This window comes from Gekko japonicus, unplaced genomic scaffold, assembly GCF_001447785.1.
Source record: "Gekko japonicus isolate JY-2015 unplaced genomic scaffold, Gekko_japonicus_V1.1 scaffold3309, whole genome shotgun sequence".
NCBI lineage: Eukaryota > Metazoa > Chordata > Lepidosauria > Squamata > Gekkonidae > Gekko > Gekko japonicus.
The window spans coordinates 41,130-60,436 of record NW_015175463.1 but is presented as its reverse complement, the minus strand read 5'-3'; the positions used below and the strand labels follow the sequence as shown (position 1 = coordinate 60,436).

The window sequence follows — 19,307 nt, the reverse complement described above, 5'->3', positions numbered from 1 at the left end:
TATTGTGATCCAAGTCAGGCCACATAAGCCCAGCTGCTATCCCGAAGTAATTTTGGTTCTTTTCCAGCACAAAAGTCCCTCGGCCTTCTGTGCGTAGGAGTAAGGTGAGAGGACTCCTCAGCCAAGGTCACAGGAAGGCTTGCCTTCTCCCACCGCAGGACCGGCGCAATTACTGAATTAGTTATGGCACCCAGAGGCCACGTCCGTCCGTCTGCTGGAAATGCTGAGCACGTGAGTGCCCGCGTGTGCCGTTTTGCTCTCCCGTAGCTGACAAGGGACCTAATTAGGCAGTGCTGAAGACGGAAAGCGAGAGCATTCCATGCGCTTAGCAAAGGCACGGCCAAAGGAGAAGGACCGGCCCTGGACAGAAGCTTCTGCGGCTGGTTCTAAACTAGAAGCAGCTGAGTGGGTGAAGAGAGTGTATGTGAGCGCATGCCATCGCATACAATCAAAACATGTCAGAAAGATAACCAACGTCTGGGAAAGTTAAGGCCAGATTGCACGTCGTCATGGATACAGGACTGTATTTTCGCAACAGTTTGTGCACACAAACATTGCCAGCGGGTCCAGCTTTCTGTGTGTGCTTTCTCTCTCTCTCTCAAAAAGCAGAGAGCAGACAGAAACCAGCGATGACGTGATGAGAATAAACTACCGAAATTAAATATATGCACACGAATTGACATTTTGCTCCCATCTACCCTGTTTTATTTGGCTTGGGGAATTTGGGCTTCTTGTTGCAAAACCAGAGGTTTCTTGACAACGTGCAGCCATTGAACGGCACCACTGTCGGGGTGTGGAAGAGCAAAGGACTGCACCAGTAGGGTTGGCGAATCACAAATCTGTCTGGATTTTGTTTAGTTTTTGCCATCATGTCCCAGCCAACTTATGGCGGCGCTTTGGGGTTTTCAAGGCCAGAGATGTTCAGAGGTGGTTTGCCATTTCCTGCCTCTGCGTAGCGACCCCGGACTTCCTTGGTGGTCTCCCATCCAAATACTAACCAGGGCCAATTCTGCTCAGTTTCTGAGATCCAACGAGATCTGTCTGGATATTAGATCACTTCCTCAGGCTTGGAGATCTTTAGAAAAACTAGTAGGCCTTCCCCAAACTTTGCATGTCAGCACAACGTCAGGTGGAGTTTGCTCGGGTAAGAATCTCTGTCAATAACAAGAGCAAGGATTATACGGAAGCCCAGTTGTCCGATTTCCCGATTCCCAGAAATGTTATCCTGCGGGGTATTCTCGGGCATCAGCCGCGAAGTCTCTAGCGCTGCACAGGGAAGATACCGAGATGCAGCTGAATATTCTCTCTGCATATGAACTCCGACAGTCCCATCTGTGGACGTCAACACTGCGTGACCCCACTTGTCAGACACACACCGGCGCACACTAACAGACTCACTTGGTTGACTGTCACCGTTCACCGGTGTACCTCTACAGGTGTGGACAGATTGAGCTCAGAGGGCATTCACGGGGGTGGTGTGCCCCTTTTTTACTATGTACACATGACCAGTGTTCCCTCTAAGCTGAGTTAGCGTGAGCTAGCTCACAGTTTTTTAGCCTCCGGCTCACACTTTTTTGTCTTAGCTCAGGAAGGGTGGCTCCGGAGCAAACTAATCTATGCTGCTGCCAAATCGTTCGCTCACAACTTTAATGCCAGGAGCTTACAAAGTAGAATTTTTCCTCACAGGACTCCATAGCTTAGAGGAAGCATTGCACATGACTGTAGCATGGCAACGAGTCGAACGCTGCTGGCATCTATCATCTTGCAACTGCCCTTTGGCTAACTGCTCTAGGCCCTCCTTCTTCGTTCCCCATCCTGTCAAACAGACCACTAAACCGGCTGTGGGGTGCTTCATTCCCCAGCTTGAAGATGCAGTGAATAGACTGGCCAGCCAGCTGAGAAAGAGCCAGTGATCTTCCAGGGGACCCTGGCTATGAATTCTGTCTTTTGGTTTGGGTCCTTTGGGCCCATTCACAAGATGCTTCTGTGGGTTGATTGATACATGTGGGACAATGAGGTGGGAAAATGCTGGTTGAATGGACTGCACCAGGGCTATTTTTGGGCAGGAACGCACAGGAACGGAGTTCCGGCTGGCTCCTGAGTTGGCCACGCCCAGCAGGAACTCATTAGCATAATAGGCCACACCCAACAGCAGGAACTCATTAGGATTGGCTACATTAGGGGTGTGTGGCCTAACATGCAAAGGAGTCCCTGCTACAAAAAAAGCCCTGGATTTTGACCACAAACAAGGTAAACAGAATAAGAAGGGAAAGGTGGGTGTGGCTGGATGAGCACACTTCTGGTCTAATGTGGTCTAATGTGCTAATAAGTGGTGTGGTCAGGGTGTGGCCTAATATGCTAATGTGTTTTGCTGTTGGGTGTGGCCTATTATGCTAATGAGTTCCTGCTGGGCTTTTTCTACAAAAAGAGCCCTGGACTGCACCTCTTCTGATGGCAGGTGGAGGTTCACACTTTGTAATGCTCTCCTGTGTCTGGAGGGTAAAACAACTCCCCTTCAAACAGAAAACTGGCAAAACAAGAAAAGAGGGAGAGGGGGGAACCTGTCTGCCTTATGTTTTTATAAACTGTTGCTTCACACAATGGGTTGTTGGCTTGTGGAACTCACTGCCACAAAATGCAATGATAAGCCACTGTTTTGAGTGGATTTAAAAGGGGGTTGGACAAATTTATGCCAGATCGGTCTGTATCAAATGAATCCTGAACTCCCCCTAGAAGCTAAAAGGACTAAACTGAGGCTATTGTACTTTGATGACATTATGAGAAGATAAGAATCGCTGGAAAAAACAATCATGCCAGGAGAAGCTGAAGGCAGCAGGAAAAGAGGAAGACCCAACAGGAGATGCCCTGACCTGGATAGCCCAAGTTCTCAGAAACTAAGCAGGGGCAGCCCTGGCTGGTATCTGGATGGGAGGCCTCCAAGGGATACCAGGGTCATGACATGGAGGCAGGCAATGGCAAACCACCTCTGCCCGCCTCTTGCCTCGAAAACCCTACAGGGTCACCATAAATCAGCCGTGACTTGAGGGCACTTTCCACCACCACGGACAATGAGATGGATTGACTCAATCAGGGAAGACATGGCCCTGAGTTCGCAAGACCCGAGCAAGGCTGTTAACGATAGCCAGGGGTCATTTCATAGAAAAAGAGCTAGGGGAACTCATTAGCATAACTCATTAGCATATGCCACACCCCCTGACATCACCGGAAGTGTGCCACAAGGCCACACCCCCTGACATCACCGGACAGTGGACCTGCAAGGCCAGCGGGAGTGCAAGGAAGCCCCGCGAAGGCCCTTCCTGGCTCCAGGCAGGCAGGGGTGGGGAGAGGCAGGGAGGAAGCAACTTACCCTCCCTCTTCTCCTGCCTCCTCCTGGCTGAATGAGGTCCGGAAGCGGGGCGGCCGGAAGCAGGGGGCGGGGCTTCGTCATGTGTCCCGCCCCCTGTACCTCACCCGGGGAACTGCGATCCCCCGCATTCCCCCCCTGAAATGACCTCTGACGATAGGACATTCATAGGATCACCCTAAGATCAAAGCGACTTGACTGCACTTAACACATACAGGCCACTTGTTGGCTATTAAACCAAGATAGTGGAGTGAGACCTCCCCGTACAGAGGCAGGAATTCTCTGCCAAATGCTAAGGAGCAGTTGGCAGGCGAGGATGCTTGACAGTAGTTCATGGACTTCTTGTGGCATCATACTGGCCACTGTTGGGAATCTGACGGTGGCTGAAAGGGGTCATTGGTCTGCTGAGCTATTGTTTTGCATCCTTGTTCCCTGTTGTGCCAGTTCTCTAGCAGCGTGGAGTTTTGGGGGTGGAGGACTATCCCAAGCTGGAATCCGTCAGCTACAGTCTGAAGCAGTACAGTCCTTTCCTACCACCTCGTCGTCTGACGTGTGCAAACCGAGCCTGGGTTTTGTCCACCTTTGCATTGTAAACATCTCGTTGCTCTCTAAGGTGCTACTGGACTCGAATCTAGCTCTCCCACTGCAGGCCGACACGGCTAATCTCTGAAACTATTGTCAGCATCGACATTTGCCGAATGCCAAGCCTTCACTCCTGCACACTGTCTCAGGGACATACAAGCCTGCCTGTCGCCTCTCTCCCAAGAAGCAACGGAGAGGTAATCGCCGATTCGTCCAAATTTCTAATCGCTTGGGACAAATAGCTTTTAAAGCAGCTTTTGAATGGACTCGCCTCTTTAGAGCTCATAAATAATATAATGCCAGGTATCGGGTCTGCGGGCTGCGTGGTTTGAATGCAAAACGGCTGCGAGCGTCGCGACGGCCCGTAGAACACTAGGTTTGCCGAGTAATTCGCACTGCGTAGAAAAAGAGACTTCGCTTAAGACGAGAATATTTTTGTTGCTGTTGTTGTTGTTGTTGTTGCTCCTCCCGGACATGAACTGCATACTGATGGGCCACCCGGCACAAAAAGGAATTGGCTGGAGAGGGAGAACGGCCATCCTTAAAGTATTTGCAGTGGCTGATGGGGGGCGGGGACTGGGTTCCTGCCAAGGATGACAACACCATCCAAAGCAAATTGGGGTGGGGGGGGGACTCTCAGGATCCAACTTAGATGGGATTGCCATCAATATGCAAAAGTGCCAGCAGGGAGGATGGAGGCATTTGCAGGTGAGAAGTGGCATGGAAGGGGGGTATTTAGCCCCTTTCCGACACACATTTTACCTCCAGCTGTTGGTGGGGGAGAGATAAGAAACACGGGGTTGGGGAAATGAGCCCATCATCTAGTTGGTAGTCATATCACAAGCCATTTCAGGCATGTTCCAGGTCGCGGCAGCATAGAATTTTTTGCCGTCTCTTAGGACCAGTGTTCCCTCTCAGCTGAGTTAGAGTGAGCTGGCTCACATTCTTTTAGCCTCCAGCTCACAGATTTTCGTCTTAGCTCAGGAAGGATGGCTCCAGAGCGAACCAATTTATGCAGTAGCCACAACTTTAATGCCAGTAGCTCACAAAGTGGAATTTTTGCTCACAAGACTCCACAGTTTAGAGAGCGCATTGCTTAGGACTTGCATAAAATGGATAGAGGAGTATAACAGCCCTGCTGGATCTGACGAACGACCCATCTAGTCCAGCATCCTGTTTCCCACGATGGCCAACCGGATGGCCTAAAACACAGGCGTGGTCGCCGACACTTTCCTCTCTTGTTGCCCCAGCCGTTAACTGGCGTTCAGAGCTGCGCTGCCTCTGAACGCAGAGGGTCCATTTAGCTGTTGTGGCTGATAGCCGTTGATGGATCTGTCCTCCTGTGCTTTTGTCTAATCCTGTTTCGAGACCTTCTGAACTCAGAGGCCGTTGGCTATATCCAGCATCAGCAAAAGAAATTACATGGCTAAGTGAAGTGTGCCAACTTAGTTTAAACACCTTCTGTGGACACAGCATAAGATTACTCTAGATGTTAAGGGCCAGGTCAACGGTCATCCGATCCAGCCTCTTATTTCCCATTCCCCCACTGGTGTTTGAAGGTATATGGAGGTTTGCTTTAGTTGTCACAGCAGATTTCCATCGCTAGATCTGTCCCCGGTAACTGTATCTCATCCCTCTTAAAGCTGTGTAAACCAGCGGCCGTCCATCACATCTTGTGGCAGTGAGTTACACAAGCTAATGATGTGTTGCGCGAAGAAGTGCTTCCTCTTGTCCTTTCTGCAACCTACAACCCATCAGTTTTATTGGGTGCTCACAAGTTTGAGTATTTTAGGGGGGGGGGAATTCTCTATCTCCACACCAGGAAGAACTTTATACCTCTTTGTCATGGCCACCTGCCCCACCCATCTCTTCTTAAATGGACAATTTCGCTTTTCTTCCTAGGGAAGGTATTCCTTCCTGCCCCTTTTGCCAGCTCCGCGAAAACTCTGTTTCCCCTTGATTACAGTCCAGCATCTCAGGACTCCGTGATTCCAGCTCGGCAACTTTCCTCTTTCATCTGGAACACTGGGATTTCATAACATCCAAAAGTTTTGCCTGCCAGTCAAGAAATGTCAGTTTGAGCTTCCTCAAAAGGGAAGCGATGGTGATCAAAAAGGTGCAACGCTTGCCAGAAGGCGACCAGGATAGGAGCCTGTGGATTTGGGGGGTTTCCTTTCTTCTCCCGCCAGCCGAAGAGTTCTGAGCCGCACGTTTTTTGTTTTTCCTTTACCTTTGCAGCCATGAAAGCCGACCGAAAGCGTTTGAAGGCGGAGAAGACTGACCTGGTGAGCCAGATGCAGCAGCTCTACGCTACGCTGGAAAGCCGGGAGGAGCAGCTACGTGACTTCATCCGGAACTACGAGCAACACAGAAAAGTAAGGGAAGAGAGGTGGCCGGGAGGCAGGTGGGACCGGCTAGTGATGTTCATGAGCCCTCGGACACACGAGTATCCACAGGCCCCTCCATCACACCTCCCTTCTCTCCTCCCCAATTTCAGTCACAGTTTTTTTTGTTTCCTTCCCCCCCCCCCCCCCCCCAAATTACAGCTACTTTCTCCCCGACTGCAGCTCTGTCTTAAGGAGGGGGAGAGAATGTTGGGTTGAGTTGGGCTGGGCATGGGGAAATTTTGTGGGGCAGCGGGGGAGGGAGAAGGAGGGAGGGAGAAGGGCGGCCGCATGCCTTCCCTGAAATCGCTGCTTGGAGATCAGGTGTGGGCAGCCCCAGCTAGAAAAACAGCATTTAAGGGGAATTGCTCTCTGGCTATCCTTCCTCCCAGGGTTGTTCTGAGGATGCAGTGAAGGCAGGGAGAACCATGCATGCCACTCTGAGCTGCTCAGAAGAAGAGCGGGGTCAAGAGAGACATATTTTCCTGCACTGTGTAACAGCCCCCGCTAGAAAAACAGCACTTAAGGGGAACCCTTTAAATGCTGTTTTTCTAGCAGGAAACACCATCAAAGATTGCCAAACCAATATATTAAACAATTATAAAGTTGGTGGAGAACCTATGATTCGCTTCTTACACTATGAACCTTGTGGTTAGTTGAAATTGCTGAAATCAGGTTCCACTTACACAGCCGGCAAACTGAAGAAGTCGAAGGAAACGCATCTTCCAAGTATCTAGAATGGGCGTCTTTGCAAAGGCTGTTTGGAAAATGTTATGACTATGTGGACTTCTATCAAGTTACACTGACTACATGGACTTTATGTCTTATCCTTAAAGGAGGAAATATTGTATCTTATACCTTATTATAGTTACAGTATACATTAATGTTGTTGTTGTGACACCACTAACTTTATAATTGTTTAATATATTGTTTTGGCAATCTGTGATGGTGTTTTCTGCTACTGGAATTTGTATATGTGGGACTCCTGTGACACTAGTCTTTTCCCCTTGTTGTTTGGTTTTTCTAGCAGGGGCTGCTCACCCTGATCTCCAAGCGGTGAAATCGCTGCTTGGAGATCAAGGAAGGCATGTGGCCAGCAGCCGCCCCTCTCCCTCACCTCCTGCAAGATTTAAAGGGCTCACCGATCAGCTGGAGGGCCCTTTAATATCATGGAGGTGGGGAGAGAGAGGGGCACTTCAAGATTTAAAGGGCCCTCCAGCTGATTGGCGGGTCACATGCTCCTGCCGATCAGCTGGAGAGCCCTTTTAATGTAACAGGAGGGAGAGGGGCAGCCGCTGTTGTGGGGCGTGCCTTACATTTGGGGGGACAGATCCCCCAAATGTTCCACCATAGATACGGCCTGCATTAGAGACTGACAACATTTCTCTAAGGTGCTACTGGACTCAAATCTAGCTCTTCAGCTGCAGACCAATACGGTTACCCCTTCTGAAACGACCATCCACAGATGTAAAAGGAACAACAAGAGTTTAGCGACAGTCTCTTGACCAACTGGGGAAAACACCTGGAAAGAGGGAAGAGAATGCAATTTGAGAGGCAGTGCCATGTAGTGATTGGAGTGTTGGACCGGGACAGGGCGAACCCAGGTTCGAATTCCCCCAGAATTGGGCCTTCAGCCAATTGCTCCCTGGCTATCCTACCTCACAGGGTTGTTCTGAGGATGCAGTGAAGGCAGGGAGAACCATGCATGCCGCTCTGAGCTGCTCAGAAGAAGAGCGGGGTCAAGAGAGACATATTTTCCTGCACTGTGTAACTTCTGGGCGTTTCTCACATGTGGAAATGGGGGAATGATCCAGCATCCAGTTGGGGACAGAATGACCCAGCATCCAGTTGGGGACAGGACTGTGCCCTGGCTGTTGCCCTCCCGTGCTGACCCTTGATGCCAGTGTGGATCACAGTCCTAGCATAACAGGTGGAGGACCCATGAAAGTCACAGATGGGTGCTGCGGTCACACACACTGTAGTCCTCTTTCAATGCACTTTCAATGCTCTTTCCCACTGGATTTTGCCAGTTCACACAGTGAAAATCCAGTTGGAAAGTGCACTGAAAGTGGATTGAAAGTGGATTATTTAGTGTGTGTGACTGCAGCCAGGGAATCCCGTCTTCCTCCCATCACTGAGTCCAGTATGACTCCAAGCCCCATCACTTACCTTGGAGCCAAACTGCAGCAGCAGTGGTGTGTGTGAGCCGCTCCAATCCCAGAGCGGCTCCCAGCATCGACCACCACTGCAGCCAGGCCCAAAGCAGTTCCCAAATGGCTCCTGCTCTCTGCAGCGGCTGCCATTTGGGCTCCCAGGCTCCGCTTGCAGCCACCACAGGGCTCCTGGGTTCTGCTGCAGCTGCTGCCAGGCCCACCACAACTCCTGGGCTTCGCTGCCACCACCCCCAGCCCACTGCAGTGGCCACCACAGAATCACAGTAAGTGCATTGTCTGTGCATGTGCCAAAGATTTTTTATAGTGGGGGGAATTAGCCCCCTCGTGTATTTTTTTTAACATTTCAGATTTTTCTGCGAACCTGGGGTGTCCCCCATGTTTGCAGAAAAATCTGTTTCACGTCAGCATAGTCCCAATCTGCGGATATATTTGCTGATAGATATAGCTAGATAGGGATTTTTGAAAAATACTTTATTCTAAGAACACGATGTGCTCATGGCAGAATCATTTCTCTTGTTTAGGGTCAGAAAAGGCTCTGTGCTCAGCCCCCCACACCCCAATAATGATGGGTATTTTTCACTGGACCCACGCCTCGCCAGAGAGTGCAGTCTTGTCCCGCTGTCATAACAACTCGCCTCCCTGAGCGTCTTATCCACATGGGTAAAAACCCCGGAGGCGGATTATTATGATAGCATCACGTGGACCTGGCCTTTGATATCGATTAAAAAGGAAATCGTATAGCTCCTTAGATTTAGAACAAACGCCCGCAGGCAGACATTTTCATCTGCTCCATCTCTAGATGCTTTTGAGGAGGGAAAAAACGAAACGTAACAATAAAAGTCATTGATGTCGATATTGTGGGAAGTGTTAGGGGAGGGGGGAGGCTCCTGCCCACCTGCCGTGCGCCTTGTGTTGCTGATCTTCTGCCCAACTGGGCCTCTGGTGACTCTGCAGGAGAGCGAAGACGCGGTCAAAGCACTGGCGAAAGAAAAGGACCTGCTGGAACGGGAGAAGTGGGAGTTGCGCCGGCAAGCCAAAGAGGCCACGGACCACGCCAGTGCCCTCCGGTCACAGCTGGACTTGAAAGACAACCGAATGAAGGAACTGGAGGCCGAGCTAGCCATGGTGAGACACCCGCGCACACACATGCACACTGCTTTAAGGGACTTGTCTGTCTTCCTGGGAGGCACCCATTTTAGCCCAAATTGAGCTGAAACAGGGCACAGATCAGTAGAGATGGTCCCATCGGACTCAAAACAGCAGCCGGCTCAGACGTACCCCATGCAAAGGCTGCTGCCTAGCAGAAGAGCCGCGGCTGACCCTCTCCATCCCTTTCCCTTTTGTTCCCCCCAAGGCCAAGCAGTCCTTGGCGACGCTGACGAAGAGCGACCCGAAGCGGCATCCCTTAGCCATGCCCGGCGAGACGGTGCTAAACGGAAATCAGGAATGGGTGATGCAGGCCGACCTTCCACTCACGGCCGCCATCCGACAGAGCCAGCAGACGCTCTACCACTCGCACCCCCAGCATACGGTAGATCGGCAAGGTGAGCTGCGGGGGGGGGTCTCCGGCTTCCCGTATCTGCGCATTGGCTTGGTTTTCGCCGGGTATCTGGCACCTCCCCAGGGATGTTGTTGTGTGCCCGTACGGCTGGGTTGATAAAACAGAAGGATCAGGCCCTTATCAAAACTATTGGGCAAACACACACACACGTGTGCACCCCTTAGAAAGTGAAACATTCCAAGTGCAGCATTAAGTCAAATTAAGATATTCTTATCTGTCAGGATGTAAGGACCTGTGGGTTCCCTATTAAGAGCACCGCAGGGCCTCCTGCTGGTTTGAGGAGGAAATGGCAGCCTGGGACAGGAGCACCACGCAACACAGGAACATCTGGGTCCTGAGAACCAGGAGATCCCAGGGAGCCAACCCTAAGCCACTACTCTAGCAAAAAGCTTCAAGTTAAAGAACTGGATGGGTCTTTTTGGGTAGGGTTGCCAACTCTAAGTTGGGAAATTCCTGGATATTTGGGGGAGGGGGGTTGAGCCTGGGGAGGGGGGAACCTCAGCAGGGTATAACATTATAGAGTCCCCCCTCCCAAACACTCATTTTCTCTAGGGGAATTGATCTCTGTAGGATGGAGATCAGTTGTAATTCTAGGATATCTCTAGATCCCACCTGGAGGTTGGCAACCATATTAACAGGGCATCCGTGCAATCCACTGCATTTTCTCCGTCCCCAGCAGAAGCTACCGGGTTGTTCCCGTGCATCTCCAGACTGGCAGCGTGCTAAAAGTACTTTTGCAGGCTCGGTTCTGGGCACCTTGCCATCGTGTATCTTGTGCTTGTCGGCTGTTGGGGTTATCCTTCGAGCCGCGAGGAACACCCTGGAGCAGAAAGTGCGATCCCCACTTGTGCTGAAGACACCTCTCCCGCTGACCCCTCTGCCCCTCTCTGCCCCCTTGCCTTCCAGCCGTCCGAGTGAGCCCGTGCCATTCCCGGCAGCCTTCCATCATCTCCGACGCGTCGGCGGCAGAAGGCGACCGGTCCTCCACGCCGAGCGACATCAACTCCCCGCGGCACCGAACGCATTCGCTCTGCAATGTAAGGCGCCTCTGCAGGTCATTTGCTGTTCCTAACACTGTTCTGGTCGCGTGCTTCTCTGCCTTGGCTTGGCCGAACCGTCCCCTCCGACCGCCGGCTGCTTCTGCCGCTGCTTCTGCCGCTGCTTGTTCTCGCTGCTTTCCTAATAAGCAAAACGGCCTCTTCCAACTCTCTCCTCCCTTTTGCCCCCCCAGTGTCAGATAGAATTGGAGGTTTGCCACGGGCAGGGCTGGATCGAGGGGGTTTCTAGCACGCAGCGGTGACCGGAAGCAGTCCTGCATCGCAAAAGTCATTCTAAATTTACCAGTGGGAAGTGCCCTCAAGTCAAAGCTGACTTATGGTGACCCCCCCTGGTGGGGTTTTCAAGGCAAGAGGCGTTTGGAGGTGGCTTGCCCTTGCCTGCCTCTGCGTAGCAGCCCTGGGCTTCCTTGGCGGTTAGACAGGGCTCTTTTTGTAGCAAGAACTCCTTTGCATATTAAGTGACACACCCCCTAATGTAGCCAATCCTCCAAGAGCTTACAGTAGCCCCTGTAAGAACAGCTCTGTAAGCTCTCGGAGGATTGGCTACATTAGGGGTGTGTGGCCTAATATGCAAAGGAGTTCCCGCTACAAAAAGAGCCCCGGTGGTCTCCCATCCAAATGCTGACTAGGGCCGACCCTGCTTAGCTTCTGAGATCTGATGAGATCGGGCTAGCCTGGGCCATCCAGGTCAGCGCTTTAGATTTATTATCATTTAGATGTATTATTACTCATTGATTCAATTTTTACCGTGCCCTTTCTCCAAGGAACTCAAGGCAGCGTATGTGGCCCCCTTCTCTCCCTCACACCAACCCATTTTATCCTCACAACAACCTTGTGAGGTAGGTAAGGTTGAAAGAAGAGTGACTGGCCCTAGGACACCCAGCGAGGTGCAAGGCAGAGTGAGGATTCGAACCTAGCTTCTGGCCAGTTACAGTCTGGCACTCTTGACCACCACTGTGCCACACTGGCTGTTTTTAACTTGAGTTGCCAGGGATTGGATTGAAGACCTTACGCATGTAAACTGTGCTTTCCCCCTGTTTCCCGGTCCCTCCCCTTCAACTTCCCTGGAATCCGTCATCGCAAATAAATTAATACTGTGTTCAACATAATTGTCCATGTCTTCTAAGAAAAATTAGACCCGAATCAGCCAGCCAGGACTTAAAAAAAAAAGTAGGGGAGGAGTAAGAGCATCATTTTTATAAATCTTAGGGCCAAACTGACAGGAGCCGCGGTGGCTCAGAGGTTAAGACGCTGAGTTGCAGACCGGAAGGTCTGTTGTTCGGCAGTTCGAGACCTAAGTGTCGCGTGATGGAGTGAGCCCCCGTCTCTGGCCCCAGGTCCTGCCAACCTAGTTCAAAAGCAAGAGATTGCAAGTAGATAAATAGGTACTGCTTCGGTGGGAAGGTAACAGCGTTCTGTGAGCCGCAATGTTTAGTCATGCCGGCCACATGACCACAGAAATGTCTTCGGTTAGAAAACGGAGATGAGCACCACCCCGTAGAGTCAGATTCGACTAGCTTTCGAGCAAGGGAAACTTATACCTTTATTAGGGCCAAATGGCATGTGGATCGAGGGTTATCTGCCTCTCCATATATTGCTTTTATGTCTACTTCCATTCTAAGTATACTTCCTTTGTACATGCAGGTTGTTTAGCTAATAGCCCTTTATACACCGGTGCCTTCTAACAGGGTCGCCTGGTCATCCCTGGCTCTGCAGCTGGTATGAAGGTTCTCTGCCTTTAAACAGGCAGTTCTCAGGACTCACCGACATTAACTAACCAACTAACCGACATTGATAGATCTCTCTGACACGAAGTTATCTGAATGTGATATGCTCATGTCCCCGTTCTGGCTTGCAGAGGCCAGCAAGAGAGAATCAGCAAGCCCCGATCCTTAGGGAAAGCCCCTGTGGTAAAAGATACGTCCACACTGGGGTGGGGGGAACAAGCCCCCCCCCCGCTGGCTTTTTGTTTCATTTCCGGACCTTTTGACAGGAAAAGGCGATTATTTGAGGAAGAAGCCAGAAAGGGGGGGGTGTCACTCGTTTCTTTGTTTGCCTTGTTTGGTTTCCTTTGCAAAAAGCATGCCCGCTCTGCAAACGTGAATCCCCGCTTGTGCTCGTTTCCAAATCTGACCCCTCTCTTTCTCCTGGCAGGGAGATAGTCCTGGACCGGTACAGAAAAACTTGCACAACCCAATTGTCCAGGTAGGAATCGGCTCTTCCTCCAGGTCCCGGTGCAAGCAACAAGAAGGGGAGGCTTCTCTAGGGCGATCTGCAGGGCTTAAGACGAGACCAAATGGATTGATGCTTTTGGCTTGCAAAGCCTGAGAGAGTGTGCGGGAAGATAACTCCAAGTTGGGGACGGACCATCGTTGCAGCTGGCGGGACTCAGCAGGGCTGCCAGCTCTGGCTTAGGAAATTCCTGGAGATTTGGGGGCGGAGCCTGGGAAGGCAGAATTTGGGGAGGGTCAGGAGCTCATTGGGGTTATGATCCCTTACAGTCCACCCTCCAAAGTTGCCATTCCCTCCAGGGGAACTGTTGCTTGAGGGTCAGCTGCAATTCTGGGAGATCTTCAGCTACCACCTGGACCTTGGCAACGGTACAGGGCTGGTTCTAGGTTTTTGCGGGCCCTCGGCAAGAGGCTGCCCAGCAGGCCCCGGCCGGGCGCAGCCATGATGCAGAGCGAGAGGGCAGACAAGCAACCACTCTCTCTTGCACCTAGTCACTGACGCTTCCCACTCACCTGGGCAAGCCAAAAAGTCGCCACCACCACTGGGAGGAGCTCTGCTGCCTGGCCTGTCTCTACTTAGCGGCTGCTGCTGCTGACAGCCATCGCTGCGTGCAGCAGATGCCTCTGCCCCTGCCCTCTGGCTATCTGGCCCAGGAGGAGGAGAGGCGAGTGGCGTGCATGCCGAATGAAGGGTGGGCAAAATCAGACCTTCAGGAGGGAGCGATGCTGTCATTGGTACCACCCAGGGGGAAGGGGCAGGTCAGGGTCGCTACTGCAGTGCCATGGTGGAGGGCCCAGCCCTAGGGGCATGTTAGCTGCCAAACCAGGTCCGTAGCTGGGATTCTTTTCATCGGGGGCATTTAAATTTCTTAGGGGGCACTTAAAGTTAATTAATATTTTAACATGCTTTCTGGCATGGTTTGGGGGGGCATGGCTTTTAGTTAAGGGGGCATAGCCTCAAAAATGCCCCCCTGTAGCTACGGGCCCATGGCCAGCAATCCCATTCCTGGTGCCGGCCTTCCTGCTGGGACTGGATCCCACCAACTTTCCCCCTCCACCTTCCCAATGACCCACCTTGGGGACAACTCCTGTCCCACGTGGCTTCTAACCACACTGAACACACAGTCCCTTGCTTGCCATCCTGGTGGTGAAGAGGAGCGGTTCCCCCTTCATTCCCTGGTTTCTGGGCCCACTAGTGGTTAGGTAAGCCCCCCTTTACCAAAGCAGCATGCCGGGCGCTCTATGGAGGTGCAGGGGGGGAGGAATAGGTTGAGGTATCCGCCAGGTGTGTTATGGCAGGTCTACAACAGACACACTGTCTGAAAGTAATGGGTATATGTGAGAGGCCCCCCCCCCCATTTTTCAGATTTGAGGTCCACGTCAACAGAACACAGCTTTTCTTTCATTGCCGTTCCTATTATTATGCTTCAGGGTAGCGCCGGCTCTGAAGTGGGAGGATTTGCTGAGTATATTCAGCAATAAACCAAAAAAGGTTGAGGAGCAGATAAGATCGATTGCAGAAGCCTACAGAGAACAGTTGTCCTTTTAAGTACACAAAATATGTATAAGTAAGAAGGCATTCAAATGAACAGTCACAATAGACTGAAGTTTTAGATGAGCCGGCGTTTAGTCTTTTGCCAGCATATCTTACCCAGTGCTAATAGATGATATCGGAAGGACTTTGCAAGTATGTTATTCAGTGGAAACAGTATGTTTTGATTTCCATAAAAAGCCTGTAGAGAATTACTGACAAGGCAAGCCTACAAATATACCTAGCAATATAAAGCTGGGAATGTGTTGATCGCGTACCGTAAGGTTGCCTGTCTATGTATTTATTGAGGAAACTTTATATCCCACCATTCTAGTCTAGAAATACCCGAAGTGGGGGGGGGGACCATATTAAAAACCTCAGTCCAATAACAGAGTAATATCTGCACCGAGCAGCGTTAGCATAATCATATCTTGATATTGTCGGGAAGGTTCAGAATTTCAATCTTCCCTGTTCTTCTCCCCTGCTCACCCCCTCCCCAACGTTACCTCAGAATACGAGCCCCATTTCTTTCTCACTTGCTTCTTACAAGGCTGAAAACCTTTTCCTCCTCAGTCTCTAGAGGACCTCGAAGACCAAAAACGGAAAAAGAAGAAAGAGAAAATGGGATTTGGATCCATCTCTCGGGTGTTTGCCAGAGGGAAGCAACGGAAATCCCTCGACCCCGGCCTTTTTGATGGTACTGCCCCCGATTACTACATAGAGGAGGATGCGGACTGGTGACCGCCTGCCCTGCCCTCTCCCGCTTCTGGTGCGTGTGCGTGTGTGGGAGTGTCTGTGTGCGCAAGCAAACGCCGCTAGCCGAACCCAGCGGATTGCGAGCCGTCGCCTCTTCTGCGTTGCCTCTTCTGTAACCGCTGTACATAAACCCCCGACGATCCTGTGTGTGAATCCCATTAACTGTCGTCTATGGAGCGATGCCAGTCGTGTTGGTGTAGCCTTCCCTGGTTCTGTTCTGGAGGGGAGAGAGGTTTCCCCGGTTTTTTTTTCTCTTCTCTCCCCCAACCCCCTTTTTCGTGTGTATTTTCCTCCTTTTTACGAAACTTGAAAACTTGAAGGACTGCTGTGTATTTGTAAATAACTGATGACGACAAAAAAAAACAACACCCCAAAATTTTGTGCACTGTGTGCTTGTAAAAACGTCTCTTGTCCCAAAACGCTGTCCCTCCGGCCCCCGCTCCTGAGGCACCGCCTGAAACTTGTCCGTTGGCAAAGATGGCCGCCGGGAGAGGGAAACGCCACATCCTGTTCACAGGGCACACCCACTTTACCAGGACAGGCAGCATTTTAGGAGGATGAGCTTGGACCAGGGTTGGGCAACCAGACGTCCGTGGATAAAGCATTCATTTTCAGCCTATTTGCATATGAATCAAGGCGTGGGAAACAAAAATTACTATAATTTCATTGGGGGGAGAAAAAAGGGAAGTGTGTTGATGTTGTAAAAGAAAATCCACACTTTTAATGTTCCCTTTAGTTTTTCTACACAAAGGCCCGGCCATACCGGTTTGCATGTGCTCTTTAACGGTGCAGCCAGAGGATGCTGGCTGTGCTGTAGAACCTGGCTGATGTAGTGTAGAGGCAAAGAGAACAGGCTGTGATACAGGAGGCTGCCGGTTCAGATCTCACCTCCGCCACACACACAAGACGTGCCCTTAGGGCAAGCCCCTTAGTCCCCAGTATGGTGGGGATCTTACTAGTGGCCTACCTGATAGTGCCGTTGTGACGATTACTGTGATAATGTATGTGAGTTGCTTTGAACACTGAAATCACTAAACAAATGCTATCCATCGGGGGCACGGTTGCATGGCTAAATGCATTCACGGCCTCAATGCCTCTCTCTGCAGTTTGTGGTGTGGGGGAGGGGGACTCCTCGAGACGGTAGAAGTTGGCCATCCCTGGTTTGCGTATCTTGAGAGAAATCTCACTGTGAGGTGACAGGTCCCTCTAGCCGGTCTGTGGCTGTTGCCTAGAAATGCGCCCCAAATGCGCCCCTTCCTACCCCACCCCCGAACTTGAAAACTACCCTCTGCGGGGAGGCCCTTTTCTAAAATTAAGTAACTTCCAGTGCAGTCCTAAAGAGAGTTACTCCAGTCTAAGCCCATTCGCTTCAATGGTCTACGAGTGGGGTAACTTTTCTTAGGACTATACTGTAAGGATGGCTGTCAGGGACTGGTTTACACCACGGTGAGATTTGTCTGTGAAAGATATCCTCTAAACACCCTCCTCGGGCATTTCAGTCATGATGCTTTTCCCTCATGGATACAGCACTGTTGCCCCAACAGGTTTTCTGACCCGGGTGGCAAAACTAGAATTCACGCTGTGGTTCATAGCCGGCAGGGCTCTACTGGTAGCAGGAGCTCCTTTGCATATTAGGCCACACACCCCTAGTGTAGCCAATCCTCCAAGAGCTTACAGAGCTCTTCTTACTGGGGCTACTGTAAGCTCTTGGAGGATTGGCTACACTAGGGGTGTGTGGCCTAATATGCAAAGGAGCTCCTGCTACCAGTAGAGCCCACCGTTTTCCTATACCGAATCTTCTTTTTTTCTGTGCAAGAAAACCTTCACATGTGAAGCATCCCTGCTCTCCATTCCAAAACACCCAACCGGGCTGACCCTCTTCCAGGCCAGATTCAAAATAACCGGAAACCATGCAGGTGTGCGTGTTCTCTCCCCCGCCCGCTTTCTTTCCCATTCGTTCCGTGTGGTTTTGTTGGTTTTTTTATGCTTTCTCATCCGGAATAATCGTTTAACCCTCTTTTCTCCTCTACTTCTTTTTTTTTTAATTTATTTGCACAAATACAGAAGATGTATTCTGACTAAATTATTACATTGAATATTGGAATTTATATTTTTCCACGTCGGGTGGGGGTGGTTTGGATGGGGGGTGGTGTTTCTACTTCTCTGCTGTCTGGGAGTTGAATATGCGGAGCTGTGAACTATGATGGATTAGATGCCAAGAGAACAAATAATTATTTTGCCCGGATTCCCTTCTCCTCACCTCTGTCCCGCCTGCTTCCCCCTTCCAGACTCTTCAAGGTGCTTTTGGATCCCAAATGGCGACTCTATAGCTAAAAGCTGTTTTCGCCCAGACTGGCCCAGGTAAAATCACCTTCTGGTCAGCCCCTGCTGCTTAGAAGACGGCAGTGGTGTTCCCATTGTAAACAGTTCCCTACCTTCTGGCAGGCATCAATCCGGTCTTGGAACTTTTTCCTCTGTCCCGTTTCGTCACCTGGACCAAACGTCAAGTGCTGCCATTCCATGTGCAAGAGCAGGGTCATCCCTGTGACATTACAAAAAGCCTTTCCAAGTCAGAAATGTCTTGAAAGTTTTATCTTTCAGCCACGGAATGTTCAACACAGTCCTTCAGGTCTGAAATGAACAAAGACGAGAGAGAAGGCTCTTCCGCACTTTCATTTTAATAACTTGTGTGCCCCCGTTGCTTCAGGGTTTTTTCCTTTTTCACGTGTGTTTTCCTACCTCCAGGGGTCACTTCAGTATTACATCGCTGTGTCTCCGGCATAAAAATACACTGGAGATACAGTGATGTATCCACTGGAGATATATCCACTGAGGGAGCAAAACATGTGCAGAAAAGGGAAAAAAAAACCTGAAACTACAGGGCACACAAGCGATGAACATGAAAGTACAGAAGAGCCTAGAGTCTTGAGGAGAACACAAACCTATTTCCTTACAGTCCTGGCTACAAAGGTAAGCAATGACCCTGAAACTTTCTGGTATTTCACATCCACAAAACTCAGCCAACTTTTCTCGGTTCCATATGCCAGCTTGGCCAGTTTGTGCCAGCACTGGGTGTCCTTTTTTTGGTTCCCTTACTACCCAGATTCTAGCTTGGCCCTCGACAATTGTTATTATATTGTTATTGTATTATTATTCTTGCATTTGTACGCCAGTTTTCTCCCCAGAGTGGCTTCCAGAAATTCCAACCATGCAAAATAACAAATTTAAGTGATACAGTTCAGATCAACACAACAGAGGAAACAAACTCATCCTGGGCAGGTTCCAATTCACCGGACTGGCTAACATTGGCCCCAGGCTGTGAACCATCGGCCAGAAATTTTTGGGCTATTGCCTTTGAGCTCATACCTCTGGCCTTGCCCGGACTAAGTACCTGCAAGCAGAGGAGAAAACAAGCTCAGTCCTGAAGTACTCAGCAGCTGCTAGCCAGCTAGGTTCTTCCCAACTTTCTTCCCTGCTAGCTTCTGTTAGTATGCAGAAGTTTGCATTTAAGCCCAGTAATTATTTGCCCTGCTGGATCAGACCAGAGGTCCATCTAGTTCAGCACCCCATCTCACCCCATCCTCTGGAAGGCCAACAACAGGGCATAGAGGCCAAGGCCTTCCCCTGATAAGAATGTAAGAAGAGCCCTGCTGGATCAGACCAGAG

At 50.6% G+C, this 19,307-nt stretch overlaps 1 protein-coding gene across 1 annotated transcript in view; it reads left to right on the top strand.

The window, feature by feature from the left end:
- LOC107122786 (kazrin-like) overlaps positions 1-16,004 on the top strand; it is a 59,621-nt gene extending 43,617 nt beyond the window's left edge. Inside the window, exons 2-7 of the mRNA XM_015425924.1 lie at positions 6,185-6,321; positions 9,459-9,629; positions 9,859-10,048; positions 10,972-11,102; positions 13,278-13,328; positions 15,459-16,004. Of these exons, the coding sequence (XP_015281410.1) occupies positions 6,185-6,321; positions 9,459-9,629; positions 9,859-10,048; positions 10,972-11,102; positions 13,278-13,328; positions 15,459-15,626 (848 nt within the window). The 3' untranslated portion in view covers positions 15,627-16,004. The remainder of the gene's footprint in view (positions 1-6,184; positions 6,322-9,458; positions 9,630-9,858; positions 10,049-10,971; positions 11,103-13,277; positions 13,329-15,458) is intronic.
- Positions 16,005-19,307: the final 3,303 nt, after the last annotated feature.